The 25,568-nt window shown below is 42.4% G+C and overlaps 1 protein-coding gene across 1 annotated transcript in view; it reads left to right on the top strand.

The window, feature by feature from the left end:
* Nucleotides 1-25,568, top strand: part of LOC124802433 (CCR4-NOT transcription complex subunit 6-like) — a 129,788-nt gene that overhangs the window by 12,173 nt on the left and 92,047 nt on the right. The window contains exons 2-3 of the mRNA XM_047263211.1: nucleotides 2,673-2,830; nucleotides 24,133-24,287. Coding sequence (XP_047119167.1) covers nucleotides 2,687-2,830; nucleotides 24,133-24,287 — 299 coding nt within the window. The 5' untranslated portion in view covers nucleotides 2,673-2,686. The remainder of the gene's footprint in view (nucleotides 1-2,672; nucleotides 2,831-24,132; nucleotides 24,288-25,568) is intronic.

The raw sequence follows: 25,568 nt of genomic DNA, 5'->3' as shown, positions 1-25,568 counted from the left end.
TTTAATCTCTTTGGACAATTTATTGTTCAGGTTTTTCACTTTTTGGAAATTCTGTTTTATGTTTTTTGCTTGTGTGCTGCTTGCCCTTTGATCACGAGTGCTGCTGTTTATCGACGTTCTTCCTGATGTGCATGAGATACACTCACATGGTGCAATTAGAGTCCCCAGCTACCTAAACAGATGTTTTCAGAGAACTCGCTTACAATTGTAGTTACTGTCATAATGACCCTTTTTGTAGTGTGAAGACTGTGCCCATGTTTTGATGTTTTGTGTATGAGACCCCAAAAATGATTCCGTAGCTAAATATCGAGAACACACAGAAATAGTATGCGACTATAAAGCATTGCGTGTTGTACACTTGCGTCAGGTCTCAGTTGACGAAGCGTCTTTGCCAGTCTATTTGTGTATCCGTTCCACTTCAGCTGGCAGTCGATATTAATTCTTAAAAAATTGTGCTTGCTATACAAAATATGAAATTTTCATCTGCCCATAGGTTGTACCACATTATTTTTCACCTTAATGAGAAATTGATATTGCTTGTTCTCTTTATGTCCAGTGCAAGTTTATTACATGATGACCAATTACCGAATCCTTTTTAGTGTTTCATATGTCTTTTTCTTCGAGGAGCTCTGGTGTGTTATGTGTGATTATAAAGTTGCTGTCATCAGCAATAATTATTTCCCCCCTTGTCCAACATTGCCTGGAAAGTCTTTGGTTTACATCAGAAAGCGTGTTGGTCCTAAGATACTATGCTGGGGAACTCCTGTGTTAATGTACTTGGGATCTTATTAATGATTCATTAATAATTTTGCTTTATTTGAAGCCTGTACTAGTTCTATACCTTCATTCCCACGTAAGACCTTTTATTGTAGTACAAGTCGCATGTATACGACGTGTGGGTTTTTCATTAACTCAGCGAAGTGATATCGGCATGGTAGCGATGCCATGTGAATATAGTCTGAAACGTAACATTTTATCAAATAGCTTTAGTTCTTTCGGACTGGCTTTTAAGTCACCCACTGTATGCAATTATGTTCTCTCTCTCTCTCTCTCTCTCTCTCTCTCTCTCTCTCTCTCTCTCTCCCCCCCCCCTCCCCCCTCTCTCCCTCCCTCCCTCCCCCGCCCTCTCTCTCATCCTTCCAGCAAATGAATTATTCCTTAATGCTTATGGACTTGTCATTTCAATGTAGCCCTTTTTTAGTCACGTACGTTTTCCTGAGTAAAGCGCTTTACAGATAAAATTTTCGGCAAAGTTCTTTTGAAAAACATTTTCTCTTCTTGTACATACTGTTAATCGTCTACGTCTCAATTCCGTATCAGGATACAATCCAGTCAAATCCTTTCGGAAACTGAACTAACACTTAAATTATATTGCATGTTGACCCTTTCTCTTTTTCAGGAAAGGTATTCTTGTTAATATTAGTCCGCACCGAATGTATTCTCTATATCTGGCGACGTCAGTTGTTTTGCCGCTTGAATGTAGTAGATGAGTTTTGCTGTTTGGTGTCTCATTCCCTTTGCACCACTTGATTTAATTTGATTAGACCCCGTTCACTTTGTTCTAATTCTAAGCACCATTTCAGCTTATATAGCCTCTTTACAGCAAATTAGCATCCTGTTCAACTGCTCTTCCAAGACTTTTCTCGTCTCTGACAAAATTACAATGACATTGCCAAAGAACAAAGCTTTTATTTATTCTCCAAGAACATTAATTCCGTTTCCAGATTACAGGTTTATTTCTTTCACTGTACAGATTGCACAGCGTGGTATGTAGGCTACAAGCCAGTATCAATTCCTTCTCAGTTACTGCCTCACTTCCATCCACTGTACGGGATGTAGATGACCTCGCGCTCCATATTTTATTCCTGCTACCTAAGAATTACGTTGTCAAAATATTTCTTTAACTCTAGAAATTCTGTAAGTGTAGATTTATGTTCAGTCAGTCTCGCCTGTTTTAGGCTCAGTATTGCGGTCAGCTTCTACAATTCTTTCGATTGTTCTGTAAATGATTCATCTCTTTAGCCTGCAACTGTGACTTATTAGAATGATGGTTCAGTCATATTCACACCTGCCAGGACTTGCCTTCTTTGGAACTCGAATTATTACATTTTTGCTTAAGTCCGCGGCACATCTCCTGTGTCACATACCCTGCAGAGTGAAACAGATTCGTCGTAGTTGGCTCTTTCACGTATTTCTACTTTCTTTTAAACTCTTGTGATAGTGTCGTATCACGCCTCTCATGTACACACAAATCCTGTTTCCTTTCCAGCATATTATATTCCATTTTATCTTCTTTATATAGCAGTTCTGTACATTCCTTGTACCGTTCATCCTCCCTTTCCCTGTTTAGTACTGCTAGCTGTTGGTATTCATACATCTGCTTCTCTTTCAGGAAAGCTTTCATTAATTTTCCTTTAGGGGCATCTAACTTTTCTATAGTCACAGTACGTTCAGTATACATGTATATATCTGTATGCGTATTCCGCAACCTACTGTACAGTGTAGAAGCAATATTTGACATCTCCTGTAGTATTTGCGTATGGATGAAGTGAGAATGAGTGTCATTGTGCATGAATTCCGTTTCTGTGAGTTTACTCCGAACTGAGTGGGCTGTAGTGACCTGTTACAACGGTGGCAGCAGTACGTGTGTGTGTGTGTTGTGCGTGTTGCAGGCATCTTCACGGTGATGTGCTACAACGTGCTGTGCGACAAGTACGCGACGCGCCAGATGTACGGCTACTGCCCCAGCTGGGCGCTCGAGTGGGAGTACCGCAAGAAGGGCATCCTGGACGAGATCCGCCACTACTCTGCCGACATCATCAGCCTGCAGGTAGGCGGCGTTTCAGGAGTCCACCTGTTCCCAATGTGGAAGGGACTGGCTAGTCCGTAGCTTTGAAACTTGTCGTAGTCTGGACCGTCACAAACAGGTACTCAGGGGAAATGGTGAGGCTCGAACACAATCTCGTCAGGCGTATCTGGGGGCCGTGCGTGCGTTCCCCGGTCATTCTAAAAGTTTATTTTGCCGCCGTCGCTGCATGTTAATAGTAAGGCAACGAGTTTCGGTCTACTGAGCTATGGAGATGAAAAAATGGCCTTCTACAGTAAAATCGGACTCGATGCCCACCGTACTTACGGCAGATTGGGCGTGTCGAGTTTTATTTTTCATCCAGTCTTTCGATTTGTAATCTGACACTGACTCCGAGGTGTGGTGTGTCACACTGTGACCTAGAAAATTGTCGAACTACAAATATATTATAGAGTTTTGTTTGTATTTTTAAAAGAGGCACCTACTAGCTCGTCGCTGATGGAGGTGACGGTACTTTGTAGGACTTATGGCACGCTGGGTTTCTCCTCCCCATTTGCCCAACCGTGTTTAGGTTTTCCTGGAGCGCTTCGGGTGACAACTGGTGTGTTTAGGAGGGGGAGAAAGCCGAAGTGAGTGCATTCGGCATTGTTTCCAAATTTATTCAAGTGGTGGCTCTCTCTGAGCGTCCCCCCCCCCCCCCCCCCTCTTCTCTATCCTCCATTTGTGAATTGGTGGGAAAAAAGAGACATTCTGTAATGAGCTGCTGGAGAGGAAGGACATAAGGTACTGTCTGTATTTATTTATATGTTGATTGTCCTCCAGCCACTTGCCCTCCCCCACTTGGGAATTGGTGGCAAAAGAACACAGGCTGTGCTGAGTTGCTGGAGAGGAGTGATGTAAGTTACTGTCTTTATTTATTTTTGAGGGTGTGATCCCGGTGCTGAATTGTCCTACACCTGCCTCCAGTCTCCGCTGCCCCCCACCCCCAATTTCCGTAACCGCTCACCCCAGCTTTTGCCAGTCGTGTCTGTGTATATGTTCACCTTGCTGTATGCCGTAGTCCACAATACCACTCGAAATTGGCGGGAAACTGCCGTGCAACTGCTGCCAGAAGAATTGCCTCCTATTGGTCAACTGCTGAGGAAGTTGTACACAGATAAGTTGTGTGAAGGGCAGGTCAGCAGACTATCACTGAAGTATAGGAAGAGTTGCCTCCTACTGGTCTACAAGTGTATAGCTGCTGAGCAACTTGTACAAACATACAAAGTAAAGAAGGGAGAAGCGAGCGAGGCGGCATGACGGTTAAGCACACCGGACACTCATTCAGAAGACGACAATTCAAAACCGCATCTGGCCGTCCTGGTTATTTCCCTAATTCGCTTCAGGCAAATGCTGGAATGTTTCCATTGAGGGGGCATGACTGATTTGCTTCCTAAACGTTCCCTAATCTGATGGGACCAATGACCTCGCTGTTTCGTTCCCTCCCCCATACCAACCCACCAACCAGCCAACCGAAGAAGGGATACGGCAGCAGACTATCACTGAAGTGTATGAAGAGTTGTCTCCTATTGATCCACAACTGAAATAGCTGGTGAGGAGCTTGTACACAGATACATCGTAAGAAGGGATAGGGCAGTGTGGGAAGGAAGGCCAATACATCCTTCACAACTGACGAAAAATGCTTTACTGCTCTTATCACACATCAAAATTGCCACGAAAAAACAGCACTCGTAAGGAGTTGATGATAATGCAACATATGCACTGGGAATTGAGAAGAATCGTTGTAATAACACAACTACCGCAAAAACTGACCCCAAAAGATCTTGCCAGGAGAGAATGGTGGTTCCTGCACATGTGGTTACCTCGATGTGTGGATACAGACTAAGCAGCTTAGAACCAATCTTACCTCCCTTTCTCACTTCCTCTCCTCCTGCGTAGGTAGGCATACTGGTTTTACAGGCCTGTTCTAACCTGTCACTGATGATACACGAAGAGGTCCATCCATTACCAGTGCTCTGCTTTGGTCAGTGTTGGATTGACAATTATATACTATTTTCAGACTGCAACTGGATCCTCCCGTAGGAAGTGGTTTCGCTTACCCAGGTCTGTTCTGACCTCTCACTGGTGGTACACAAAGATGTCCATCTGCTGGCGCTGCACAGCTTTGGTCAGTGTTGGACTGACTGTGATATACTATTTCAGCTCTGTAGAAATCAAACATATTTCTAGGAAACCCCGACCTGTGGAACAGCAGTGATATACTTGAGTGTCGTGTACAACTCTCTGGATGAAGAATGGCCACCAACGTGCTGGTGGGAAGAGGCAGCTCCAGGATGTGCACTCACCAGGGGGGTGGGCGCCGCGACGAGTGGCCATTGAATACCGAAGTCTCTGCGGGTGATCGCTCATCCGTGTGCCAGTGCTGGCGACCCCTGCTGCAGCCGGCCGGCTCCCATAGGCCGGCGCACTCTCGTAGCCTCCCAGCACTCACAATTAGTTTCTGTGCAAGTCTCCATAATAAACTGTCATGCATGCGGGTTGTACAAGAATTTCAGATGCAGGAAATATCGGTACAGAGAGTGGTAGAGATACCATTCGGGAAAAGAAAAACACTGTCATTTTTAGGTTAATAGCAAGTTACTTTGTAACGTCAGACAGAGTAAAACATTGCTAACGTCACCTGGAGAGATTTTACGTGTCTCCCTCTTCTGATACATCGAAAACAAATGCCGTCAACATGCTGACATCGAGCATTTTTAATGATGCTATTAAATACACACACACTGGTCCATTGGAGCAGGTGGCCAGTGATCAAAGTCACTTCCATGGAGCTGTGTAAAACTTTGTCGCGAGGAGGCCATATCCCACAAAATATCAGTCTCAGTCGCGGATAGGGTGCACACCATGGTGAAAATATGCACACATGTGGTTGGCAAAAGTGGGGGCAGTAAGTAATAGGAAGTAGCAGCATGTGGGTGTGTGTGGCTGTAGGACAGGTTCGAACACCCTGTGGTGGTGGTGGTGGTGGTGGTGGTGGTGGTGGTGGTATTGTGGACTAGAGCAGTCAGTCTTCAAACTTTGAGGCTAACACACAACACACGATCGGAAAAAGTGGGTGCAGTTGGTAGCGGAGTTTGGAGGCAGCTGAAGGGCAATCCAGCAGCAGGATAACACCCTAAAAATAAATAAATAAATGAAGACAGTACCATATATCCTGCCTCTCCAGCAGCTCAGCACAGATTGTGTCTTTTACCTGCGAAATCCCAAGATGTGGAAGGGGGAGGAAGTGAGGGAGGGGGCAGAAGCAGAAGCAGATGCAGATGTGATGACGTCGTCAGTGCGTCATTGCCCCATCTATCGCCACAGAGAGGAGGTGGGGAGATTTCCCCGCCCCCCCCCCCCCAGGGAAAGCCGCCATCTTGAATAAATTTGTCAACAGTGCAGATTGCGCTATATTCAGCTTTGTTCCTGTACTGTGGTTTGTTCGGAAAAATCTCGGTCGATGCTCATCCCAGATCCTTACCAGTTCTGCGTCCTCTGGCCGCAAATCTTGCGCCCAGTAGAGGTGTGCGTGGATAAGACACATCTCATCCACATCTGCAAACCTGCAGCCTGTGCGCGCATTCAGGGATGTTAAGTACACTGGAGCTGCTGTCGGTAGGCTAGCGCCTGGCACTGATTTTCTCCTGCGTAAGTCGGAGCTCCTAATTTATATTCCTTGACGAAGAACCTAGAACCCGATCGTGAGCACTTAGCCTGTCACATTCTGGATAATTCCCGTAAGTCACCTCTAGAGAAAAAGTTTCACACAGAAAACTAGTGATTTCGTGTCAGTTTCTGGAAACCGGTAGTCGTATGATGTAGCAGTTACTTGGAACGGAGCATCGTACTTCGCCACCACGTAAGAAAGGAAATGCATCGTTTTCACCAAACAATATCCTCAAGCTATTTCTAAAGGTAAAAAGCCTTTTACTGACACCATTGAGGAGAATATTGTTGGCACCTTCATGTTCGGGTGACCCTGGAGAATTTTGACATCGCTGCTACTGTTAATAAAACCTATTATGCCATTTTGTGCAGCCTTACACTTTTGTTTCAACAAATTTCAAGGCCCGGATTTGTGTAGACTATGAGAATACTTTTTTTTTTTTTTTTACACACACACATAAAGCAGCCCACTCTATTTTTCTGCTCGCTATTAAAAACATAGCCGAATTTCTGTTCAGTCATCAATATCAATTTGATTTTATGTATCAGTGTGCAGTCACCTTGTTTGTACCAAAAATGATATCAATGTTGCTAATAACATAAATGCACTCTCGGTAGTTTGAACTCGATGCCGAATTCAGCTGGTCGCGGAAGCACATCTACGTGCACACTCTGCAAGCCACCACATCGTGCATGGCGGAGGGTACCTTGTACGACTGCTAGTCATTTATTTTCCTGTTCCACTCGCAAGTGGAGCGAAAGAAAAGCGACTGCCTTGTACGACTGCTAGTCATTTATTTTCCTGTTCCACTTGCAAGTGGAGCGAAAGAAAAGCGACTGCCTGTGTGTCTTCGTGATCCTTACATTCTATGTAGTTTGTCGATAATGTTTCGCAAAATGGTCGTCTTCGCTCCAGGGAATCCCATTTGAGTTCACAAAAATTAAAAAATTAAAATAAATCATCTCTTTAATAGTCGCCTGTTGAGCGAACCTACCGCCAACAGTTATAGCAGCCCGCCTCTGACTTCCTTCGACGACTTCCTTTTATCAAATCTTGCTAGGGACCGCAAACACTTGAGCAGTATCCAAGGATGAGTCGCACTAGCGCCCCATATGAGGTTTCCTTGACCGATCAACCACACGTTCCCAAAATTCTTTAGTAAAACCAAGTCGATCATAACACTACTGCTCGTTACGGCATTGCTTTTCCTACTCATCCGCTTTCGCTTACATCGTTTCTACCTGTAGAGCAAACTGCCATTCATCGCGCCAACTAGAAATTCTGCTAAAGTCACCTTGTACCCTTCCCATACACCACAGTACCGTCAGCAAACAGCCTATCCGATCGTTTACTGTGTCTACAGAAGACAAGAAAGGACCTACCGTGCTTTCCTGGGGCACTCCTCACGTTACCCTTGTCTCTGATGAACAATCGCCGTCGAGGACAACGTACTGTGTTCTATTACTTAAGAGTTCTTCGAGCTACTCAAATATCAGGGAACCTATGCTGTATGCTCAAGCGCTTTCCGAGAATGTTGGACTTTGGAATCTGCCTGTTGCCCTTCATCCTTTGTTCACGGTACATCGTGTGAGAAAAGGGCAAGCCGAGTTCCGCACAAGCGATGCTTTCTAAATTCAAGCTGATTTGTGGAGACAAGGAAATTTATTGTATTGGAACTGAGAATATGTTCAAGAATTCTGCAGCAAACGGATGTTATGGATATTGGTCTGTAATTTTGCGAGTTCGTTTTTCTACTCATCTTATATATTCGAGTCACCGGTGCTTTTTTTTTCGATTTCACGTTCTGATTGAGAGATTTACTATAAATGCGGGCGAAGAAAGGGGCCAATGCCGTAGAGTACTCGTTGTAAAAAAGAATTTGGTTTCCATTGGGACCTGGGGTGCCTATTTCCCATGTCCTCCATACAGGATTCTGTGCGATGGTCAGATGACGGTATGTTTGTACGATACTCCTGCATGAACAATTTCTTACACGTGAAACTTCAAACTTGAACTTCCCTTTTGCTGTCTTGTGTCGCCACACCAGACTGGGCGACGAATCCCCTATTACACCCGTTAGGAATGGTATTTCGAACGATCCCTAGTTGTTAAACGACCTATGCTATATAAGATCCGCACCCTCTTCAAATTTCAAGTTTCTGTCCTTCGCAGTTTGTGTTGGGCGATGATGAACCAGTGAATCATTCTGGCCCTGTTTCACTCTCTTAGGGGTTTAGTTTCCATAAACAGTGAAATTCGTGTTTTTTTATTTCGAACAGAGAAGCCAAATTCAAATTTTCGTAAATTTACCTTAAAAATACTTGTAGAATGAAATATTTCCATATAAAGTTTCATCCCCTCTTTCATCCTCAGGGGGGTAAATTTCCAAAAACAGTGAAACACGTATTTTTTATTTACAGCTGAGAAGCCAAATTCTAAATGTCATAGATTTAGCTTTAAAAATGTTTTCACAATGAAATGTTTCGTAGAACATTTCATCCCCAATTTCACCCTCTTACGGGTCGAATTTCCAAAAACAGTGATATATATATATCTCCGACTGAGAAGCCAAATAGCAGTTTTCATAGATGTTGCTTTGAAAATACTTTTGTAGTTCTTTAATGATGATTTATTTTTAAAGACATTATCATCCGTTATTTCATCATAGCGGTTAAATTTCCAGAAATGCTGAAACAAATATTTCTTTATTTCTGGCCAAAAAACCAAATACCAATTTTCGTAGGTCTGGCTTCAAAATTTCCTGAATAGAGACATATTTTCAAAAAACCTTTCATCCCCTGTTTCACCGCCTTAGGCGTGGAATTTCGAAAAATTCCTTCTTAAATGACGCTTACAGTATAAGATCAACATCCTCTACAAGTTTCAAGTTTGTGTCCATAGCAGTTTGGGCTGAGCGATGAGTCCATTAGTCGGACATTGCCTTATATATAGTTTGCTCCTGTTCTTGAGTGGTAAGTGTTGATGTACTCAAAGACACTTTCAGCCATTTGTGTTCTTTAACTTATTCTGGACAGCAATTCAGAAAGTAATTACAGAATTCAGTTAAACTATCCCCTCGCATAGACTTCTGTCCTTCGTTTATAGCAGGTAGTCATTGTCTGGTAAAACTGTGTGAAGAGCGGGCAAAACGTAATGTATATCTTTATTATCGAACTACTTCTTCCACAATAATTGTTTTCTTTGCTGGATGAAGTTTTGTCTGACAGTTGCAGAAAGGGTCCTCCTTACCGTGAAGGGACACATTCAATGATTTGAAATTATCAGAGATATCACAAAGATACGCCAACTTGCAAAAAAGCTCACTGTCTACGAACTTCTCGGAATTAAAATGTTTTTCTTGAACAAAGTAAAAGTTCATTCCTGAGTTCATACACCCTTTTCAAGACATTCCCACGTGGAAACCAGCGAAAGTTAATTGTCATGGAATAAGGATTGCGCGCAGTCCCCAATTGTTTGAAAATCTCAAATTAAGTGGCCAGCTTTTAATGACTGAAAAACCTAATGATGGGAGGGGTCGTGCTTTTTGAGGTCAATGCCTCTTCTGAAAAACAGTGTGTCCAGTACGTATCGGGCTTAACACCGCGACGTCCATGTGTGTACCCAATTGATGTCGTTTTTTTCCAGAAGATAGTGCAGCGTTTCAAACAGGTCTACTGCTTTTGTTACAAGGGTTCTTTCACTGCGGATAAAGATCACCTTCTCGAGTGTTATTGTCATATATAAACTACATGTAACAAATTACAAGCGCATCGTTATGGTTATCTGTAGCTTCACCCAACTTAACACTGAAATCATCATTATCTTTGAGTTTTTCGGTCAACTCACTATTAATGTCGTCAGATTTATAGAGTATTTGACGACTGTAGTAGACTTCTCTGATAAAGGCACACTTGCTAGTGACTTGGCAGCTGACTCGCTTATCATAATAGATACTATGTCCAGAGCAGCTGGTGAAATAAGGTCTTCCCCCTCTATGGTCTGAGATTCGTTGCTCTGTATGTTTGTAAGATGAAAGAAAATTATTTGTTGGAAGCGTAACTTGTTTAGTGAAAGAATTTTGTTCTGTCATTGTTTTTAACTTGTGGGGAAATGATTCTCGTGGTTTGGTTTATCGAATTGTCGTGATTTGACTCCAAATGTCGTTACATTTAATTAGGAAGCTAGGAATGTGAAAGAAATGACACATTGTGGTCGTTCATTATTTCCCACAGCAATCTAACTAAACCTGAAATTCGAGTATCTGCTCATGTTAACTACATTTTCGCCTACTCGTTTCTTTAGAAGTGCGTGATACATATGAAATATGACGGTTTATACATAACACTTAAAACTTTGTCTGTGACGACAGATAAACACAAATCACAGAATGCAAATCACAATTAATAACGATCTACATTTGACAAAAACTAACTTCCATAATGACTTATTGAATAAAACCAAATGAACCACACAGTACAACTCGACTGGCCGTTAGATATCACTACTAGCGCACACGTTTTTCCTCTGCTCAGAAAGCAAATGAACCGAACAACTGTTTATGTGCAACCACCGCGGCGGCTTCTCTGCAAAGCCGCGACGCACCGTTTGAAAAACCTGCGCTAATGCATGACTGTAGAGGTCGTCGTATGCTTCGCGCATCCATCTTTTTACATCAGGATTTCCCTCCATTGTGCCACGTAGGAAATTTGGGAACCATATACCCCCCCATTGACTTCTGTCGTGGTGTAGCAGTAAATGAAGCAGACAAGAAGTAATGCAAACGTTTCAAAAATGAGATCGACAGGAAGTGCAAAATGGCTAAGCAGTGATGGCTAGAGGACAAATGTAAGGATGTAGAGGAATATATGACTAGGGGTAAGATAGATACTACCTACAAGAAAATTAGAGAGGCCCCTGGAGAATAGAGAACCGCTTGCATGAATATCAAGAGCTCAGATGGCAACCCAGTTCTAAGCAAAGAAGGGAAAGCAGAAAGGTGGAAGGAGTATATAGAGGGTCTATACAAGGGCGACGTACTGGAGGGCAATATTATGGAAATGGAGAAGGACGTAGGTGAAGATGAAATGGGAGATGTAATACTTCGTGAAAAATTTGACAGAGCACTGAAAGACCTAAGTCGAAACAAGGCCCCGGGAGTAGACAACATTCCATTAGAACTACTGATAGCCTTGGGAGAGCCAGTCCTGACAAAACTATAGTATGCAGTGAGCAAGATGTATGAGACAGGCGAAATACCCTCAGAGTTCAAGATGAATATAGTAAATCCAATCCCAAAGAAAGCAGGTTTTGACAGATGTGAAAATTACCGAACTGTCAGTTTAATAAGTCACAGCTGCAAAATACTAGCGCAAGTTCTTTACAGACGAATGGAAAAACGGGTAGAAGCCGACCTCGGGGAAGATCAGTTTGGATTCCGTAGAAATGTTGGAACACGTGAGGCAATACTGAAATTACGACTTATCTTAGAAGAAAGATTAAGGAAAGGTAAACCTACATTTCTAGCATTTGTAGAGTTAGGGAAAGCTTTTGACAATGTTGACTGGAATAATCTCTTTTAAATTCTGAAGGTAGCGGGGGTAAAATACAGGGAGTGAAAGGCTATTTACAATTTCTACGGAAATCAGATGGCAGTTATAAGAGTCGAGGGGCATGAAAGGCAAGCAGTGGTTGGGAAGGGATGAGACAGAGTTGTAGCTTATCCCCGATGCTATTCAATACATATACTGAGCAGGCAGTAAAGGAAACAAAAGAAAAATTTGGAGTAGGAATTAAAGTCCATGGGGAAGAAATAAAAACTTTGAGTTTGCCGATTGCATTGTAATTCTGTCAGAGACAGCAAAGGACCTGGAAGAACTGTTGAACGCAATGGACAGTGTCTTGAAAGGAGGATATAATATGAACATCAACAAAAGCAAAACGAGGATAATGGAATGTAGTCGAATTAAGTCGGGTGATGCTGAGGGAATTAGATTAGGAAATGAGACACTTAAAGTAGTAAAGGAGTTTTGCTATTTGGGCACCAAAATAACTGATGATGGTCGAAGTAGAGAGGATATAAAATGTAGACTGGCAATGGCAAAGAAAGCATTTCTGATGAAGTGAAATTTGTTAACATCTAGTATAGATTTAAGAGTCAGGAAGTCGTTTCTGAAAGTATTTGTATGGAGTGTAGCCATGTATGGAAGTGAAACGTGGACGATAAATAGTTTGGACAAGAAGAGAATAGAAGCTTTCGAAATGTGGTGCTACAGAAGAATGCTGAAGATTAGATGGGTAGATCACATAACGAATGAAAAGGTACTGAATAGAATTGGGGAGAAGAGAAAACTGCGGTACAACGTGTCTAGATGAAGGGATCGGTTGGTAGGAGACGTTGTGAGGCATCAAGGGATCACCAGTGTGGTATTGGAGGGCAGCGCGGAGACCAAGAGACGAATACACTAAGCAGATGGAGAAGGATGTAGGGGGCCGCCACCTGTCCACTGGCAGGGTGGTCGTGATCGGCTGAGGCTGGACGGCGAGTCGCCGCATTCACTGTGCGTCTCGAGTGACCCTGCAGTGAGCGCGCATTCTCCGTCTCCCGCTACTCCCCGTGGCAGCAGTCGTGCTGGCGGCTGACCGCGGCCAATTCCGTCTTCACCTGTTTGCGAACTGTGACCGGCTCCTGCGTCCGTACACAGCGCGCACGCGTCATGCTACTATTAATTTGAGAATTAAACTATAACAGCGCGCAGAGGAAGCTAACTGTGTCACTTGCTTCGTTACACTGCGTTAACTGAGTAAGGATTGCAGTAACTCGAGTGTCACTGGCAGCCAGCAGTGAGCGATATCATCCTTTAGATGCATACGGTAGACGAGTTCTCGGCAGCACACTGTCAATAGGTGCATGTAAAGTAGCCACAAGATAAACGAGTTCTGCAGAAATTGGACACGAAGAACATTCCGAGAATGTCTTCAGAGTACGTTTTCAGCTCTCTCACAACCGACATATGGTGCTGCTTCGTGCAGTCGTGTTCGTCGATCGTGTGTAACACTAATAGATGAAAATGGTAGACTAATACTGACACTGTTAACTTTTAGTCACGAACTAATATTATTAGGATACTTGCGGTAATAACTACTCTGCGGATAGGAGCCCCCACCCGAGCGGATATTCCGACCTTAGCAGACCTCTGCTTAGCGAGCAGTACACGGGACGACTCTGCCAGCTGTGCGCCACGCGGTGTTCCCGAGAATGGCGGCTCCCAACTGCCTAGCCGCAAGGTCGTAGTGACGCGCTCGCTCGTTGAAATACGTCACCGCGGGCAACGGAGCTCCTCCACACCCCGCCCCACTGCCCTGTCGCGAGTTTTCGCCCACCCCATCTCCCTTTCCAGCGCGGGACGGGATTGTGCGCCCACGCCGTTTACTTGCTTACTGGTTTCCGACCCTTACTCGCGCTGCGCAGTTGAGCGTGAATAATGCATCACTTCCTCGTCAGCCCGCGCTGCGTAATTTGTGAGTCCATTGTCGGCCTGTTGTCTTCTCAGATGAGACTGGCAGTGGTAGCTACAGAGAGTCGCTGTGGATACGTCTGTCTGTCTGTCCCGCGGTAAGTTAGTGGCCGAAGTCATTTGTGGAGGGAGCTCCGTGTAGACGCAGCGACGACAAGCGGACGGAATGGAAGGGGCGGGAGGGAAGCAACATAAGGCTGTGGCGTTTCATTGATGTAATTATATGGAACACAAAATACAGTATTAGTCGCCGTGGCCGCATCGAATTCGAAGCCTGTGTGTACCCAATATCCCAGGTAAAATTTACCTGCAGATTAAAACTTTGTACTGGACAGTACCTTACCTTTCGCGGTCAGTACTCGTATTAACTTGACCTACTTTTTATTCACAAAAAGTGTTTTATTCTGTTGAATTACAATGAGTTACACCGTTGCATAAATACATATATATTACAAAAGTGTGTGTGTGTGTGTACGTACGTACGTATGTATGTGTTACATCTCCTAAACCACTGGATCGATTTCAGTCAAATGTGGTACACATACCGGTTACTGTCTGGAAAGAATTGTTCAGTGGTTAAGAACCACCTGCTACTCGAAGGGGTGGGGGTCGCAAGCAAACCTCACACTACGCAAATAGCCTCCTTCCGACCGACTTCACACGTGGTTTCGAACCTCTACGACGCATTTCTGACACCTCCCACAAAAGGTGAACATATTCCTGCATTTTCGCTGCCCGTGCAGTAAAACTGCCGTATCCGGCACGATGTTTCATTTTATTACTTCTTAATTACTATTTCTATTTGCAGCACATTTTACAGACAGTATTCACATGTACCAGAGAATGTACTTGCAAAAAATAAATCGTTGTACACCACACAGTTCACGAAATATTACATCATAAACATTGAGCTGCATAGAAACGAAACTCCTGGGGGAAATTCGACAGATATAGCGGTTAAGTATGAAGGCTGTGCTAAAAATATCCAACTTTTAAAAATAAAATCTATCGTTCTTCAGATACAACTGTTTGACACTAGTCACCTTCAAAGTAGTCCCCTTCAGCTTCTACACATCTCCTCCAACATTGCTCTCACTGGCCGGCCGAATGGTTCTAGGCCCTACAGTCTGGAACCGCGCGACCGCTACGATCGCGGGTTCGAATCCTGCCTCGGGCACGGATGTGTGTGACGTGCTTAGGTTATTAGGTTTAAGTAGTTCTAAGTTCTAGGGGACTGGTGACTCAGAAGTTAAGTTCCATAGTGCTCAGAGCCATTTGAACCATTTTTGCTGCCACTGCAGGAAGAAGCATCGCTGGAAAGCCTCTTTATGTATGGTGCGCAGGTGCTCTGTCGAATTCGGATCTGAAATCTGATCCATTTCAGTCTTTTTCAGTTTAGGGAAAAACCAGAAGTCACTTGGTGGTAGGTTAGGGGAATAGGAGGGTGACAAACCACAGCTGCCTTGTGTCTGGCCAAAAAACTCTGAATTAATTGAGAACGATGAGAGAGTGCGTTATCGTGGTGAAGGTGCCAACTATCCGCTGCCGACAAGCTGTGCCGTTTACGTCTTACTGCTTCACAAACATGATGCAGAAGCTGTTAGCAGTAATCGTTACTGAAGTTAGTACCTTCCGGGCGTATCGTCGTGGATCACGTCATTGGAGTCAAAAAACAGGGTCAGAATGACTGTTACATAGCTGCGGACATGCATCGCTTTTTTAGGGTCTTGAAGATGCCGGATACTTCCATTGTGATGACTGGAACTTTGTATATGGGCCAAGTCTATAAACCCAGGATTCGTCACCAGTGATCACTGTGCTAAGAAACTTGGGATTACTGTTTGCAGTATCCAACATGTCCTGTGTGATCTCAGAATGGCGGTGCATCTGTTCACTTGTTAGCAGTTAGGGCATAAATTTTGCTGAGACCCTGGTCAGGTTAAAATGTTCTGTTAAAGTAGAATGAATCGATCCAATACTAATTTTAATCTCGTGTGCAAGTTCTTGGATCGTGATTCATCTATCCTGAATCACTGCGGTCCTTAGGTGATTAAGAACAAATTCATTTGCAGATTTGAGAGCCTACCTGAATGTGTTTCATTATTTGCTGATGAGGGGCCATCTTTGAAGTGGTTGTACTTATCCATGTAGTCTCCATTGCTTCATCCTCAGACACTCGTTGAATCTTGGTGATTGTTTCAACTTGAGAATCACCAAGCTTAAAACAAAATTTGAGGCAATAACGTTGTTGCACTTATTCTGTCAGTTTGCCCACGACACAAATTCCGATGACTATCATTTACGCGTGTTCATTTGCAGTGGCTGGCCAGTGACTGGTGCTCTCACACCGGTGAAAAAAGTCAGACATGCCCACTTCGTATGCCTTAAAACATAGACTCAATACCACTGTTGGTTTTGGCAATACAGAACAAAACCAGATACTTTCCGAACATTCGTTATACGTGTAACATGTGCATGTGTGGGCAAACTCGCGGGTTAAAAATATCTTCTCCCAAAACCCTGTATTGGTTTCAACCAAACTCAATACACATGTCTCTTACTGCCTGAAAGAAACACAGGGGATGGGAGGGGTGAGAACCAGCAGTGTCCATTAGGGTGGGGGTGATAACATGGAGAGGAAAGGGGGAGATACAGAGCGAGTGGGGAGGAGTAAAGGGACAGCGATAGAGAGCAGTAGGAGATGGACAGACAGGGCAGGCATAGGTAGACAGAGACTTGGCTGAGGAAGAGATGGACAGTGAAGGGACGAGAAGGATGCAGACTAGTTGAAGACTGGGCAATGCCAGGTGCTTAGATGGTATTGATACAAAGCTCAACCGTTATCAACACATCTGTAATACTGTTTTCATTAAATAGATAAGGAGGTTAAAAAAGAAAAGAAAAAAGTGACAGTAGCAATGTACATTCTTGTATCTGCGATAATATAAGTTTTATTAAATAACATAAATTAGTTTTAACTTTTTATGCCAAACAGTCTCTCTGTGTTATGTTGATATGTAACTTGAACTCATTTTAGATATAAAGTAGAGAAATTAAAGAGCAAAACTCCAAAAATTGCAACGTAATGTTATGGTACGTTGTGGAAAGGAAAAAAAAGGCCACAACCCACTCTTTTGGCTACAGTTCTTGTAGTACCACTCACACCTTCGAAACTTGACAGAAGTTCTCATGCATACCTTGTGGGAAGGAACAAAGCTGCAGAAAAATTCCTTTTCCCCAGCCCAGGCGAAAGTTTCTTATTCTGCAGGGAATCTGTGCTGTGGTGAAGACATTTGTCCCCATTATAGTTTCGTCCAGCAGCTGTAGTGCTGCAAGGTGTGTCCCATAGTGCTTAGAGCCATTTGAACTACTAGGTGTTGAAAATTTGGATGGTTGGAGCAGTAACAATGCTAACAGCGGAAGGTGAATTCCCCATTTTGAGTCCCCGTCCAGCGCACAGTCACATAGTTTTAAAAATGATAGGATTCATTCTGGAAGCAGACAGTGAGTCTCACATGGAACGCGAGTGCCTCACCTGGCATTCTGCAGTGTGCTGCAGCCTGTTGCTTGGACGCGACACTGTTGCAGGGGGTGGATAGCTTCAGTTCAGAACAGAACAGCCAAAGTAGTAGTGACCTTGCAAACAAGTTGGAATGAGTTGGCACTTCATTCAAACTCCACACTTGTTAATACAACAGCGTTGCGTTGGCAGAACTGACCATCACCCCTGCTCCAACCATGCCATTAGTTGAGCCGAGTAAGGCTCCCAGACTGACGATTGATGCTCAGGGCTAATGGTCCTGCCCCACACTTACAGTCGATGCTCGAGAATTGGTTGAGCAACGATTCGGCAAACCGCTTGCTTCTTAACTGGATTACATTTTCACAGACTTGTAAATCTTACTAGGAACCACTAATTAACTGTTGTCAAACAGTTTAGCTCACTGTGCTTTCATTTTTAGAAAAAAATTCAAGGTCGGATATCATGGTGCAGGATTTGTTTTGGACCAGACAGTATCATTAAAACACTTAAAAATAAGGAAATGGCAATTTATACATATGATGCTCAGAACTTACTAGTTTCCCAAATATACAAGAACTAATGATTTCAGTCAGCTCCAGATGTTCTGACGTAAGCTCTGGCTAACTGGAGTGGGGACAAAGTCCAACCAGCACAATCAAAATCCATGAGCATGAGTTCAAATCACCCTTCTTGTGATACTTTTTTCTCTTTCAAAACAGAATGAAAACTGATACCAAATTATTTTATATTATTATTTTAAATAAAATAAATTTTACTGTGTACACGCTTTACAGTCCTTCGATGTTTATTCCTTCAGCCAATTTCAGATCTTCATTATAAAACTGCAACACTGTCACACGCTTTTCGAAACACGTCGACAACTACTTCATCCAGCTGATATCATCAAAATTCATAGCTTTGTGCATGTTCAGTAGTGAGCTGCTAAATTTGATATGATGAATAGCTGAGAAAATTTTTTTCATCAGCCTATGGCATATTACAGGAGAAATAGGTACATGCAGCAAAATGGCTTTCAACTATTTTGTTCGGTGCAGATGAATTCTCTAGTCTTCCTGTTTCTGTGTTGCTGACTACTCTCTGACGCAGTGTGAAGGCTTGCAAGGACACTGTGAAAGGAAAATGCACTGGCTCAACACTTTTTGTCTGTTCTCACCATCACATCACTTTAAAAAAGGGGAGGAGGGGCTAATGAGCTACTGACAAACACTTTTCACCAAAGTTTCCACAAATGCATGCTGAATACTTCCTTCCCTTTCTTGTGATAAAATTTATTTTGTTTACAATAAGACTATATGAATTTTCCGACGTCTTTCATTTTGTTTCCAAAGAGTGAAAAGTATGGCAAGACTTTCAATTTGATGACACACTGCTGTTGATTGTGTCTCACCTGGAGAGTTTCGTGTGTTAACACACCAATTTCAGGACTCAGGGAGGCTCATCTACCCTCAGTCAGGTCCATGTGGCAGTTAAACGATGAGGAGTGGTGTGCTAGCCACCGTTGTTGGGGTTTTTAGGTAGCTTCCTGCACCTGACTTCGTGAATACGGGGATGTTATGGTACCCACACTACGCATAGACACCTGGGGCATGGCATACACACATTCCATCCAGTGAAGGGAGGGTCAAGATCCAACCACTCTTTATCACCACCGACATTTCCGACTTGAAGACACAGCATGGAGTCCAGGAAAAATGAGACAGTGGTCGATTGTGATCTGAACGCTGGTCCTATAGCTCTGATAAGTTAGGCTCAGGAAACCCACACTGGATTAAAATCACTGACTATGATTATTTGGACACTGTTAGGCTGTGGGCCTGAAATGTATAAGCAAAATTTCCTTATTTTCAAGTGTTGTAACGATTTGCTTGAAGGTGCTTAGCTGCTTGTGCCCGTTACCCAGTATCTCATAAGGTAATTCATCAGTAGCTTTTTGTATATGCGGTTCCATAGCAGCTGTTCAATTCACAGTACCAGTATATACAAAAGATATTGTTCTAACAAATGTACCTGTTTGGAAACTTATTCCATTTCTTGACCTGTGACCTCACTTATTTTGGAAGTGGAAGAATAGTCACTTAGCCCCTTTCTCATGAGTTACATTGGAATGAATTTATGAAATAATTTCTACTGTGTCAATTCATTTTTACTAACATTTAGTGTCATGAGACATTTCGACAACATTGAGTTACATGTACATTAATCTGAAGTTTGATGAGGTTCATTTGCTAGGTCTGCCAGTCAGGTTATGTAATGAAACATTACCCCGTACACAAAGATACATTTATTTTAGTGTGTACCTTAAGTGAGTTGCGCAATTAAATCATTAGTACTGTTATTTACATTGTTGCTGGAAATTTATTTATCTGGCACACACAGCACTGTAACAAATGCATTTTCACTTAACACTATCACATTCAGATGTTTACATCATTCCAGAGACTCTTAATTGTTAATATACAGCCTCTGACAATAAAATTCAGTGAATAGTCCCGTAACATTAATGTGGATGAACTATGAACTACAGTTTCCTTACTGTCCTTCGAAATAGTCACATCCCATAACTATGCACTGCTGAGCTCTGTGTTACATGTCCTGTAAACTTTGCACAAAGTCTTCCTTTGGGATGGTGTTCAAAAGCCGCATCACATTTCGTTGGACGTCAGGAATATCATCAAATATCTTTCCTTTCAAAGCGAGTTTGAGTAATGGGAATAGGAAGAGATCTAGAGGATTGTGATCCGGCGAGTATGGTGCATGTTCAAGTTGCACCAACCCCTTTTTTTCCCAGGAACTGTTTGAAGATACTGGCTGTGTGTGGGTGAGCGTTGTTGTGAACAAAAAACCAGGAACCTTGTTGTGTATACTTGGTTCATATCCTGCATAGACGTTCCATGAAACGGGTCAAAATTTCAACGTACCATGCAGCGTTCAGTGTCGTTCCCACAAGTAGAAATTCCTTGTGGATAATGACTTGACTATCGTAAAAGATGATGAGCATCATTTAGATGCGTGATTTTTTGGCTCTGTGAATGTAGACAGTGGATTTCTTTGTCATTTTATGTGTAGCTGTTGCTTTATTATTATTATTATGATTATTATGATTATTATTATTATTATCATCATCATCAACATCATCATCATCATCACTACCATTATTCTTTTCTGTGTGATGCCAATAAGTGTGTCATGTTTGCCATTTTCTGCAACTATTTATTTTATCGTGCTGAGTTTTCGTGCTTCACATATTTATCTGCTGGTATGTTAATGACTCTGTTAACTAGTGCTCTGTAGGCATCATATTTTGTGTGTTGTAGGGTGGCAAGGTGAGCTGTACACACACACACACACACACACACACACACACAAAATTAACGAAAGTAAATTATGACTCTATGATGTCCCCCCCCCCCCCGCCCCCGCCCCAAAAAAGAAAAAAAAAAAAAAAGAGAGAAAGTACATTACATAATCTAAAAGAGATGGAAACAAGGATATTAAAACTTTCGTGACAGCACGATAATTACATGCTCATTTTCACATTTACACAATATTATGCTTTTGCTATCACACTTCAGTAGTGTAAACTATGCACTGAATAATTTCCCCCATCTTACACTCTGGAAGCCACTCTTTAGAGCAGCATGTGTTTCAAGGCCCCTGAAACAAACAAAAAAGGGCAATCAGCAGCAGGATCATTCTTATTACGTAAGACATTACATTACTTTTCCATTTGTGTTTACAACACCCGCTCCACATTTTCTGACATTCTGAAGGACCTGCATTGGCGGCCATGTGTATCTATTCTTAGTGTGCTACCAGTTTCCTCCATCTGCCGAATCCAGGACCGAATTGTGTTTGCATTAGGAATGGCATTGTTGTGTGGAATGTTGAACTGTTGCTGAAAAGCTCATTGTGTTGCGATCACAGATCTGTTGTTTTCATAATAAGCACGAAAGGCAAAACCACGATGTGCACCGGTCCAGAAATGGGGTCAACAACTGAACAAAGGCAGACCATGTGCAACTGCCTACCCCCACCACAGCCCCAGTGGTAATCGATAGAAACAGTCAGTTCTGCCGCACCCTGTACTATTTGCTTTCACGTGCTACCTCTGTTTCACTTGTCAGAAAAATACAATCTGCAGTATTGGATATGTTATACATATTACTTGGCTTTTGAGACCTGTTGTTAAAAAGTGTTTCTGCAACTTCAACATAAAAATATTGCTGACATAATTTGGATCCCTACATCTTTCTCTAAAATTATATTACTGCTATCTTCCCTAACAGACCCTTTGCTATACACATTTATGTGTGACCATACAGTCTTGGAAATGTTTTTAGAAGTTGAAATTTGTTTCTGGTAAAATCTGGAGTTAGTTTCTCTTATAACTGTACTATAGACTCTCTCCTTCTTGTTATATGTGCCAATGTTAGTCGTAGTTGTGTTTATCCAACAATTTTAGTGCTAGTTTTAGATCCTCCTTTGGTTTTATAATATCTAAGGTGATCCATTTCCTAGTAACTCCCATATTTAAACTTCTGGATACAATGGGACAAGCAATATTTATGTAATAACTTAGTGTTGAGCAAAAATATTCCCATCTTTCCTCAACATAATCTATGGAGTGTGTTTCCTTCCCATCTTCTATCTTTAGTAATGTTTGTAATTTATGCAAATTTTCTGGTTTTAGCTATGTAGATTCTAGCAGAATTTTTTCACAGTTAATGTTTATTCCTGATCTTTCAAGAATTTGCCTAGTCTGATATACTAGTGTTTATTACTTAATTGTTTATGTGGTCTGAGGAATATTAGTAGTTACATTTACTGATAATTGCACCTACTATATTTGAACCTATTGCTTGACCTTTATATGGTATGTAAATTTTATTATTAAATGTGAAATAGTTGTTTACAGTACTAGTTCAAGCAGGTCCCTGAATTCAACAGTTTATGACAATGAGAGCTTTTTATGTTTTAGAAGATTTGACCTAATGACTTTGAATGATACTGGGATGGGTATGTTGTGTTTAGGTTTGTAATGTCACACAATATTAACTGGATGTAATGGCAGTGTTGATGTCTTTAATTTCCCCAGTTAGCTGCTGACTATTTTTTACTGATTTGTTTCATCTGTTTTTACTCATATATGTCTTGGCTATTATTTGCTTCCTGGGTCCACAGTGGATCTAGTGACGCAATCTCCTTTGTGTATTTTTGGTGGTGATTTTGTCTTTGATGCCTGAGAAATCATAATATTGCTATACTTTCTCTTACAGTAAGTTAGCAAGCAATGTTTATTCTTCAGCTGTGATTTGAGCTTTGTCTGAAATACTTTTGGGGGATCTTTTTGTATTTCAGTAATGTTCTCAGTGAATAAATCCAATGTTTTCCTTATGAATTCTTCTTCCTCCATTTTATGCAATGTTCCCTTTGTCTGCCTGGGGTAAGTGTATCTACGAGTGTTCTCCTGTCATCTTGGTGGGCATTGTAACGTGCTTCTTGTCTGTTTACCTCAGTAGTTATGGCTGTCAGAGCCTTCTGAGCCATAACAGTCATTTTGTTATTTCTCAGCTTTGCTGTATCTGCAAAATTTTTTTGTTGCAGCAATATCATCTTTCTTAAGGGAATGTGATGGTGAGAATGGACAAAAAATGTTGAGCCAGTTCATTTTCTTTGTATAGTATCATTGCAAGCCTTCACACTGTGTCGGAATGTACTCTTGGCTTTTCATAATGACAAATATTGCAGCTCACAACTGAACATGCACAGAACTATGGATTTTCATGGTATCAACTGGGTGAAGTAGTTGTAGATGTATTTCAAAAAGTGCGACAGTGTTGATTTTGACTGTGGTGGTTGAACTCGGTCACAGCTCCAGTTAGCCAGAGCTGATGTAAGGAACTCGGAATGTGTCCTCCTGGCTGGCTGCCCTTCTGTGGCTGTGCTGGTGAACAGTAGGCATTATGCACACATGGCACGAACTCACTTGTGACAGTTTATGTTCTGACAAAACTTGTATCTCACATGCTGAAAGCCTTCCAGTTAGTGAGGGTCATTATTCTAAGGTCTCATTACCCACCATTTGTATATCCAGGCCAGATGTCTTCTGCGTGTGAACAAATAATTCGAATATGTCTGTGACAGTGTTCTTCGTATGAGATGAAATAAAGTATGTCCAGGAGAAATATTCTCTACAGTGGACAGTGTGTGACACGGCAAGACAAACACCGAGTGAGTTGGCTGAGACAGTGGTAAGTGGTAATAAGGCGTGGGACTCACACTCACGAGGACAGCAGTTCAAGTTCCCATATGGCCATCTCAATTTAGGCTTTCCACGATTTCCCTAAATTTGAGAGCAAATACAGGAATGATTCCTTCAAAAGGACACCATCAATTACCTCGCCTGTCATTCCCCAATTTGAATCTCGTCCTCCATCTCTAATGGCATCGTCAATCCAAATCGCAATCTCGGTTGCCTGCTGTTTCTAGGTAGACAAAAGATGAATTTTCCGTATGTTATGTATGTGTGTGTCATTGATTCCTGCATACTTACCTGCAGGAAGTGGAGACAAACCAGTTCTACAGCTTCTTCCTGCCACAACTCAAGATGGATGGCTACGACGGCATCTTCTCACCCAAGTCGCGTGCCAAGACCATGACAGAGAACGAACGCAAGTTCGTCGACGGCTGCGCCATCTTCTACCGCACTGCCAAGTGAGTACCTAACGTGTGCTACCTGCTAGCTGCAGCTATTACCTTGCTATACACTGGCATGCAAACGGCTGGGCAGGGTGTCAGCTGGAGTGGCGAAGTGCTCGTTGCCTCGCAGCCCAATCCCTTGACAGTGAGATCGAGCCTACAGACATTTCGCCCGGCACGGCTCAGCTCGGTACAGGAGTCCTCTCAGTTTGAATGGCTGAAGCATGTTAGAAACGACTGTAAAATACAGAAATATGCTTATTGTACAACCCATTACCTAAATGATCATCAAGTAATTTAGCTGTAACACACTGCACTGTCCTGCAGTTGATGTTTGATGGTCATCAAATGTAAAGATTACAGCAGTGTCAGATGCTGAAGAAATGATACCTCGTACCAGATGATGTCACTATTCATGTATGTCTCTAGACATTTTCTTCTTTGAAAATGACATCTTTTAAACAACTGCTGCGAACACTTACAACAGAAAGTTAATATATGTCTTAACATAAGCAGCAGCACGTAGTGTCATATTTCGAAGCATACAAGTTGGTGTGTTGTCGTATGTTCCTCCTTTACTCACTATTGAGGTGCAAATGAGAGTTTCAGTGAATTGGTTAGAACACAGTGGAATGGAACAGCTTGTGGCAATGGTATAATGTGATCACTGTGGCTTTTAATGTGGGACTACGGCAGCATGGATACACTGAGTATGATGTACTGTGTCCGTGTGTTGCCCTTGTCAGGTGTGTGTGCTGTTCCTGGCTGCTTTGTTTCAGTCACTTCATTGGAAATCCACAATTGAACCCACAGAGACACTGCAGTGTCTCTTTTGGGGAATATGTGATACTGCATGTGTTAATATATATATCATTCCAAGTAAATGCTTAGCTTGTTAGCTGAACAATGCCTCCCTTTTGTGACACTTGTGACTGTTTCTCCAGCAACTTGTACTTGTGCAGTCTGTAGATTTGTTCATCTTCAAACATCAACTGTACACGAATGCAGACTTTTACAGATCAATTGCATTTGTGACTAGTGGAACAGGCACATAACCATTTCTAAAAATAATTTTTATTCTCTCACGAAGTAATTTTCTGGAGGCACTAGTTATGCACAGCACAACCAGTGTGCTGCAGTCCTAGGTGCCAGGGCAAGCCTGGGGATGTAGACTGAGTGACATGCAGTCCGAGCCTAGCAAAGTGTTTTCTGACTGCTGCACTTGCCATGGCCCAATTACTGCAGTTTAGTGTCATGGTACAACCTGATCTAGTCAATTCCCTTCATCTAGCACAT

The sequence above is a fragment of the Schistocerca piceifrons genome, chromosome 6 (assembly GCF_021461385.2).
Source record: "Schistocerca piceifrons isolate TAMUIC-IGC-003096 chromosome 6, iqSchPice1.1, whole genome shotgun sequence".
NCBI classification, from domain to species: Eukaryota; Metazoa; Arthropoda; class Insecta; order Orthoptera; family Acrididae; genus Schistocerca; species Schistocerca piceifrons.
The sequence above is the reverse complement of the archived record's forward strand: the minus strand, read 5'-3'. Positions and strand labels throughout refer to the sequence as shown.